This window comes from Apaloderma vittatum, unplaced genomic scaffold (genome assembly GCF_000703405.1).
Source record: "Apaloderma vittatum isolate BGI_N311 unplaced genomic scaffold, ASM70340v1 scaffold33425, whole genome shotgun sequence".
Lineage (NCBI taxonomy): Eukaryota > Metazoa > Chordata > Aves > Trogoniformes > Trogonidae > Apaloderma > Apaloderma vittatum.
This window is the reverse complement of record NW_009716190.1, coordinates 26,386-34,889: the sequence shown is the minus strand read 5'-3', so window position 1 is coordinate 34,889 and position 8,504 is coordinate 26,386. Positions and strand designations below refer to the sequence as shown.

At 36.3% G+C, this 8,504-nt stretch overlaps 1 protein-coding gene across 1 annotated transcript in view; it reads left to right on the top strand.

Annotated features, from left to right (window-relative positions):
• Nucleotides 1-755: 755 nt before the first annotated feature.
• Nucleotides 756-8,504, top strand: part of GRK7 (G protein-coupled receptor kinase 7) — a 20,539-nt gene continuing 12,790 nt past the window's right edge. The window contains exons 1-2 of the mRNA XM_009869427.1: nt 756-1,501; nt 2,247-2,684. Of these exons, the coding sequence (XP_009867729.1) occupies nt 899-1,501; nt 2,247-2,684 (1,041 nt within the window). The 5' untranslated portion in view covers nt 756-898. The remainder of the gene's footprint in view (nt 1,502-2,246; nt 2,685-8,504) is intronic.

The window sequence follows — 8,504 nt, the reverse complement described above, 5'->3', positions numbered from 1 at the left end:
GCAGGAAAAAGAAACTGAGGCTACAATAGCATACAGAAGTGTTGGCAAGATTTGACTTGTCAGTTGAAGTGTTTTGGTTTTTTTTCTATGGTAGGAGATTAAGTCAGAACTATATATTGTTATGTATATAGGGACCATTATTTTTTGACCAGCAGCAGCTCTTAGCGTCTGCATGTAACGTGCTCAGACAGAGGCACATGAAGCATCAGGGTTTGCGCAGAGTGTCTGTGGAGCTCAGAGTTCATTGATGTTGAGTATAACTTGATTTTTGGAAGTGTGGATGCTCAAAGCACTGAAGTGTGTGATAATTTAAAGCGCAGTGGCTCATGTTTGTCTATGTCAACTTCCATTTCAGGCATGGCAGATTTGTCATAAAGGTTTTTTTAAAACCAGATCCCAATTTATGTAATTCTTAGTGCATTGGTGTTCTCTGTACCAAGTGAGGGAGAGGCTATCCTGTTAACTGTGGCCAGAGTGTCGATGAGTTTGGAGGGTGCATGTATTGCAGACAGGAATCTGCATATTCTCAGTGCATGTAGAGGGAATCTTGGTATATTTAAAGGTTATCAGGGCCCATTCTGTAAAACACCAGCAGTACGTTTGGTGCTGCCACTGAGAAGGTTTGCCTAGGATGTCATCCCTCAGCTATACATAGCAAACTCAAAGCTCCTTACAGAGAAACCTCTTACCAGTCACTTTCCACAAATGGTGCATATGCCTAAAGGTACTTAGTGAAAATCCTTGAGAGGTATTTAATGCAAAAGCAGCCTCTCTTGTGGTTTTTCAGAAGCCTCCACACACAATTAGCGGGGAGAAGTGCAGGGCAGCTACAGCACGCACTTTAGACAGTTATTAATTTTGTCTCAGCCACGCTCTGCCACCCCAAGAGCTTGCCAGGATGTGTGACATGGGGGGCCTTGACAACCTGATTGCCAACACAGCCTATCTGCAGGCAAGGAAGAGTGGAGATGGAGACACTAAGGAGATGCAAAAGAGACGTAAGAGCCTCTCGCTGCCCAAGATTGATCAATGTGGAGAGGTTAGACAGTCCATTGTTGCCGATTATGACAGCATCTGTGAGCAGCAGCCCATTGGCAAGAGATTCTTCAGAGACTTCTTAGAGACAGTGCCAGAATATTTGATAGCTAGGGACTTTCTGGATGAGGTGTCAAACTGGGAGTTGGCAGAGGACAATGTCAAGAGCAGTACCATGGAGAATATGTTCACCAGTTTTCTTAAGGCAGGCTCCAAAAGCTATCTGGCTTTCATGAGCTCTGATTTGGCCAGCAAATGCCAGACAGCTACAGCAAAAGACTACGAGAATGTCATGCAGCTGGCCAAGGAGGAAGTCAAGCTCTTCCTTAAAGACAAGCCCTTCCAGGACTTCCAGACCAGCCCGTTTTATGATAAATTCCTCCAATGGAAAGTTTTTGAGAAGCAGCCTGTAACTGAGAAATATTTCTATGAGTTCCGTGTGCTGGGCAAAGGTGGCTTTGGAGAGGTAAGATCTATACTTTTAAGGATCATCCCTCCCCCTTCAAGACCATCAAGTGGGTTTGCCAAGAGGAGCTTGGCAATGGATTAAGAAATTGCCTTGTTCATTCCATTTCCCAGAAATTAGGCTGAGTTTGTTATCTGTACTGTGCTATAGGCTCCAGATGGCTGTTAGTGCAGAGCTATTCTGTAATTTTTTTATCCTGTATCAATTCCAGTAAAAGAGCAGCCTTCTTTATAAAAGCTTGCATGACTATCCATATAGTTAGTTATTAGTCTGCTGCTTGGCACTGTTTTAGTCCGCGCTAGATCACACACTACCAGATAATTCCTAGGTGCAGTTTATGGAATAATATAGGTCAGGATCTGTTCCCAAAACACGGTATGAATGAGGCTACCTTTTTTGGGATGGAAGAAGGTTTAGCTATACAGGTGCAAGCTGTGTATGCTGCTTATCCTCATAGTCAGAGAATGGGTCCTTGTTAATTTTATTTACTAATACGTGTCTACTAATGGTGTCCTCAAGAAATTTGCATAAGGTCCACCATATACTAGTCTGGAACAAAAGAGACTGTATGCTTGGTTTTTTTCTTTATTTTCTCTGCTAATACACTCTGCCACAGAAGTTAGCATCAGCAGTTATTAATAGGCACCTGTGATTACCCAGTGCCTGTCTATTACTGCCCTTCATAGTCCAGTCTGTGTGTGTAAAATTCTTTCATTACCTTTCCTCATGCATTTTGCTTCCCTAGGTTTGTGCCATCCAGGTGAAAACTACTGGCAAGATGTATGCCTGCAAGAAACTGGATAAGAAAAGGTTGAAAAAGAAAGGTGGAGAGAAGATGGCACTACTGGAGAAAGAGATCCTGGAGAAGGTCAACAGTCCTTTCATAGTCACACTAGCTTATGCCTATGAGAGCAAAAGCCATCTGTGTCTTGTCATGAGCCTCATGAATGGAGGGGATCTGAAGTATCACATCTACAATGTGGGAGAAAGAGGTTTGGAGATGAACAGGGTCATCTATTACTCGGCTCAGATCACCTGTGGGATTCTGCATCTCCATTCCATCAAGATTGTGTACCGGGACATGAAACCAGAAAATGTCCTCCTGGATGATAATGGTAATTGCAGACTGTCTGATCTTGGATTGGCAGTGCAAGTCAAAGAGGGAAAAAGCATCACTCAGAGGGTGAGTACAAATTGAACATGGGCAGTGGGAAGGGAAGCTGTTCTATTTCTAATGCATTATGAGTCCAAGATTTAATTCCTTGGGATTTGTTCTTTGCTAAAGACCTTATGCGGTCATTTCATTCTAAGAGACGTGGTAAGAAGATTTGGTTAATTAACTCTGTAGACGCTATATGTAGTAAAATAATTTCTCTTATACAGCAACAGTAGAATCAACTTAACTTGTTGTTTCTTTTAAGATAAAGTTTTCAACCAATCATACTAGAGAGGCCTTGTGCCTTGAGGAATAGTGCATAGTCAGAGATTTAACCAGCTACTTGGTTTTTTAATTAGCAGCAGATATGTCTCTTGTATTCAGTTTTTGCTTCTAGAAGAATACAATTTCTTCCAAATTACTCTTAAAGTGATGCTCTTGATTGTATTGCAGGTATTTATGGTGCTGCACAATAAATCATTGCCAATCTTCCTCCCCTCACATATTAATTCCTGAAAAAGTTAGCAGACTTGATGACAGTTTGCAAATGTAAATGTCTATGTGCAGGAAGAAAGACGTGGAAGACCAGCTGATCTTTGCTGTATGAATTAGAATGTGCAGCACTTCAACTGTGCTTGTGGTCATCCCAAAGTAACCCAGATTTCTACTAATTTTATGAGGTTTACTAAAGAAAGATATATTCAGTAGCTTAACTGTGAAAAAAGTTTCTCCCAAGGTGTCTGGAGCTTAAAGAAACAGAAGCAACATTATAAACTTGTCTAACTCCCTTATGTTAAACTCCTCAAGTCTTTCAAGTTACTCTCTAGAAATTCAGTAGGAGACAGCCTTTTAGTAACCTTTTGCATCATGCCTGAAGTACCCATCTTTTGATGATGTTACTTAATACAATAATTTGTAGGATGTATTTTTTTCCTGGTAATGTAAAAAGTTTGTACTGTGTTTAATGTTTTTAGTTCTCCATGAAGTAAAATATGGAAACTGATGTATTTTTAGATAGGAAATAATTTTAAAATGGGACCGCATTGTGTTTTAGATATGAAAATACAGTTTCTATGAAAAGGTTTTTAATAGGTAAAGTGGGAGTATTTTGTTTATGAAGATGGCATTTTGATCAGTGAACTCAAAGCTATAAACCTCACTATGCTTTGCAAGATATAAATGCATGCAATTATGACAGAAAAAAATCATTTTGTCCAAGGGTGTGATTTTTTTTAAATATATGGGGTTTGGCAGAAGAAAAAATAAAATAAAATAAATAGAGTGTTTGGAAATGTCTAACTACTTCTGTTGGCAGTAGTGTAGAATCTCAAATAGTGGACGTTTGTCATATGACTGTCACAGAAAGTGAGGAGGAACAAATGTCCATCATTTGAATGAATACCACAATGAATAATATACCACACGATTGTAGTGTGTTATAGGGGATTTCTGTTACAGGCAGTTTTATTCGTATGGGAAAGTGAAATAGGAGCAGGAAGAAAAACATAATTTTGTTTTCTTTTTTCATATTCTGGATCATAACTGTGAGGGGCTTAAATGAATAATAATTCCCATTATTATTTTCCATTTCTGTAAACTAACTCAATTTGAAAGCCACTAATAAAAACATTATGTAAGAGCTAGATATTACTATTATTTATAGTAATGTCATACACAGGAAGACTTAAAAACACCTTTACAAAATTTGTTGTGTTAAGCTTCACCCATGTAGCCTTGTAATAAAATAAAAATGGTGCTGTTAAATTAGTTTTTGTTTACTAATCACAGTTACATTGCTACTTAAAACTGCCAGAAAGCTTTTATCATAGCCTGCTTTTATCATAGCCTGCTTTGGTATGACTACCAAACTGTTATCACTTTAAAAAAAAATCTTGAGAGAAGATATTTGCATAGATTTGGCTTTTTTTCACCTCAGAAGATATATGGCTCCAAGACAGATTTATTAAATTAAATTTAATCAGTTGCACCATGTTGCAGACATAGTTTTAGAAGGGCAATTTTATGAGCTACAGCATAAAATACATTCATCCAGTGCAAATATGTATTGTAGTTTATATCTGAATGAAGTGCCTAACATCCTAAAGTAGTTTCTATATTTTGGATGATGGTCTGAACTGACAATTTAAGGCTTACAATTTTCAATCACTAATTATAGGGAAGGTATTACTGATCTGTGACATAAACCCTTTTCATTTCATTTTATTTATCCATTTGCAAAGAATCCTTCTGTTGTGTTGGATGTTGTAATACAGTGAACTTCATTTGTATCTCTAGCAGTTCTGACTTTTAAGCCTCGTGACCTTATAACCTTCTTTTATAACCTGGTTCTTCAATATTGTACTTAAAATACTGTTCTGTTGTACTATGAGAATAGTGCCTAACTTTGCTTTAATCATATTCATGTCATGCTACTGCCTAAAAGTAATTAGCTAATATCTCTAGTACCAAATGAAACCATGGTTTAGCTGTCTGGTGCAGTTAAGGTCACTTATTTAATCTGTTAAAGTTTATTTAGACAGTATTACATATACTATGAAGAATTAAGATAGTTTATTTGTTAAATGTAAGGTAGAAATAATTTTTAAAATGGCATCTATTGTGGTCTTTCTGTCAGGTGATGTATTAAAAAAGTTGGATTTTTTTCTGCTGTCCAATGAAAGCTTGTGAGCTTAAGTTGTTTGGTCTTTCATTTTATTTCTTGTTTTTCATCTTAGAAATATCAGTAGGAGCAACTAATGAATTTTTTCTTTTGCTGAAGTACCATTTCAGAGGAAAAAACAATACGCTTTTTTTTACACACACTGAACAGATTTCCACAGTGCAAGCTACCTTTGTTACCTTTTTTCCCAGCAAAGCTACCTTTATTACAAGACTGTATTCATTCTGAGTATGGAGATCCTGTTTTAGTCTCATACTCTTAAATAAAGAAGCAGAAGGGTGCCTTTTTTAAAATGCAGCACTTCTAAATTGTTTTCTGTGGGTGTGAACTAAGGAGATGCTAAAATGCAATAAGTAAGGATTTTTCAATAACTGTCTAGCAGCAGTTTAAGTTTTTCTTCCGGAGTTCTAGTTTTTTATGATGTCTCTAGTTCTTCATTGTTCTTGTGAATAAGCAAAATAAAATCGAAAACTCTTCCATACCTTTTATATATCAGGAGGTGTCAAGTAAACAAAAGAGGAGTAGACATCTGATCTTAGGCACCTGCTTAAAAAATGTTAATCTCTATGTGTTTGACTGTAACTATGCTGGTATGAAACTGTCTCTGAAAATGTCTCTTAAAGCATCACAGACAGTGAAATAAAGCAGCAGTTTTCTGCTTTTTTTCCCCTATGTTTTGTTACAGATAGAAAGGTCAAGTGATGACTTTCATTGTTCCTTATACAGGGTTGAATAGTATATAACATATGAATTTATCTGCATATTTATTTTATTAGAGATTAAAAAAAATACAGTATTTCAATGCCTTCTGAAAGTTTGTACACCTCTAATGAGTCTAAGATAAAGTTGTTCCTCTTTTAAAGCATAAAAAAATCCTAGCCTCTCATGTATGAATAAATGCACACCACCCATACATCAGCTGGCGGATCCATAAATCTCTTCTGTAAATCTTGTTAGGTGATTAAGTTATCACATGACACAAGCCACAAGCTAGTTAGTGAGTTCCTGTTTTCGACATTTTCCAAATTTTCAGTGAAGACTTCTGTGAGACTATGTTTATGTACTGTCTACCACACAAAGATTATTTTCTTTGGGACTGGAAAGGTTTTTTGTGCTTTTCTTGTAATGTATGTTTATGCTGCAGAAAAAGCATTATGCAGCTGATGATTTAATACTTATGTAATTAAAGACGTAGCCTTGGTATCTCTTAAATATTGTCATTTCATACATTCCTTTTGAGAAATATTTGTGTGCTCTATACCAGTTTTCTGCAAAAATACCTTACTTTCAGAAACATTGCTCTTCTCAAAGAGCTGGATACCCAGCCCTAGTTTTCTCCCTTACTTTTCAGTTGGTAAGCACAAACACCTGCCTTCCACGTGAATGTTATTTTGAACATATATAAGCAGCTGTAAGTAGTTGATACAGTAATAATTAAAGAGCTTAGAAAACTTCGATTTCACTACGGTGTGCTGATTTGTATTTGTGAAGTGGTAGCTGGCTTTGGAATGAATAAATAACAAAAAAAAAGGACAAAAAATTAAACTACACAAGCTTGAACAATAACAGTCCTGGAAATAAAAGTAGAAGAAAATTGAAAGTTACTTACAGTGTATTTTTTCTTCATGAAAGAAACATGGATTATATGAGATCTTCCCATGATACATCATGTACTTGTACAGTCTACCTAGAAATATGCATATGCACACTTATTGAGGCAGAGTTCTTACTGACATCACTGGGAACAGAAATAAACTCTTTGCCAGTGATAATATAATTATTCAAGACTTTAGGAAATATCGTTATGTCTTTTCATACAAGTGTTCCTGTAGCACCTGTTCTGATGCGTTGATCATACTGTGCAAAGCTAAGCATGTATCTTTAAAATTATGGCTTTTTAAATGTTGATATTATCTTTGTCTTACATAATTGAAATAGACAACAAGGAGAAACGGAGAGCCAGCAAAGATGTCTTTTGCACAGGCAAAATGATTTGTCTAGTTATGTACTCGATTGATTCTGGAACTAGTTCTTTTTGCATATGACAGAAATGAGTTTCTCCACTTGTACAATTTGACTTGGCATCTTTTTTATTGAAATCTTTGCAGCTCTTTCTCACATCACTCACAGTTCACTTGTTTTATGTGAGTCAAATGCTCCCTCCCTCATCCAGAAGACTAATACTACTTAATTTCCTAAGAAGAGCTGTGAGAAAAGTGAGCATGTTCTGTTTAGTGCCCTCATATTTTCCGTATATTTAAATACAGAGGACTTAAGTCCATTTTTCCAGAAGTCAGTGTGCATTTGCTGTTTATTTTGGAGAGAACTTACTGCCCCTTTCTAGGTATGGCTTTTGTGCAAAGCAAATGTTGCATGTAAATCGTGAAGTACTTTTGTGCAGATGTATGTGAGCCAGAGATCTTAAATATTGACATAATAACTATGACAAATAAGACAAACATATTTCTGTAGTATTTGTAAAAGTGCATTCATATCTTCAGAGGTTTCAGGCTTCTTCACAGATTTCCTGTGCTATGTTTTATATATTTGAAGGACATAATAATATTTTTATAGGAAAAACATGTTGTGGTTAAAATCTTACTCAAAATGTCCTTTTGCCCTCCCGTATGTTTGTTTATTGTAAGATTCTATTTTTTAGGAAAACAGAAGGAAATCTATTTAGGTGTTCATGAGACTTGCAGTTTCATTTCAAGGCAGCTGAGAAGCAGAAGGGTTTAAACTTGTGAAATAAAAAATAACTCAGCAAGCTATTCTACAGTTGACCTTTGGTGATTATCACGTGGCATTCTTATTGGATAAGATTATTCTTCAGTTACTCAGGATTAGAGAGCAGGTTTGTTGCTATTTTACAGTTTCAAGACCACCATTCTGCTTATGCATTTTTAAGTATGACATGTAAAATTGATTGTTTTACTAGCAGAGCTTCATTCTTAACAATTTGGATAATCACAGTTGTTATGAAGTGTTTCATCATGACAGATATTTCAGATTTCTTAAATCTCTGAAGCTTACTTTATGGAATGCAGCCTTATCCACTATGCCATGATCATGAGAGTGAAGGAAGCAAAAATTATTCTGCCTTCTGTAGTTTTGGAGAAAGGATGCTGTAGTCATCTAGACTTATGGGAATGCAATGTGTCCTATGA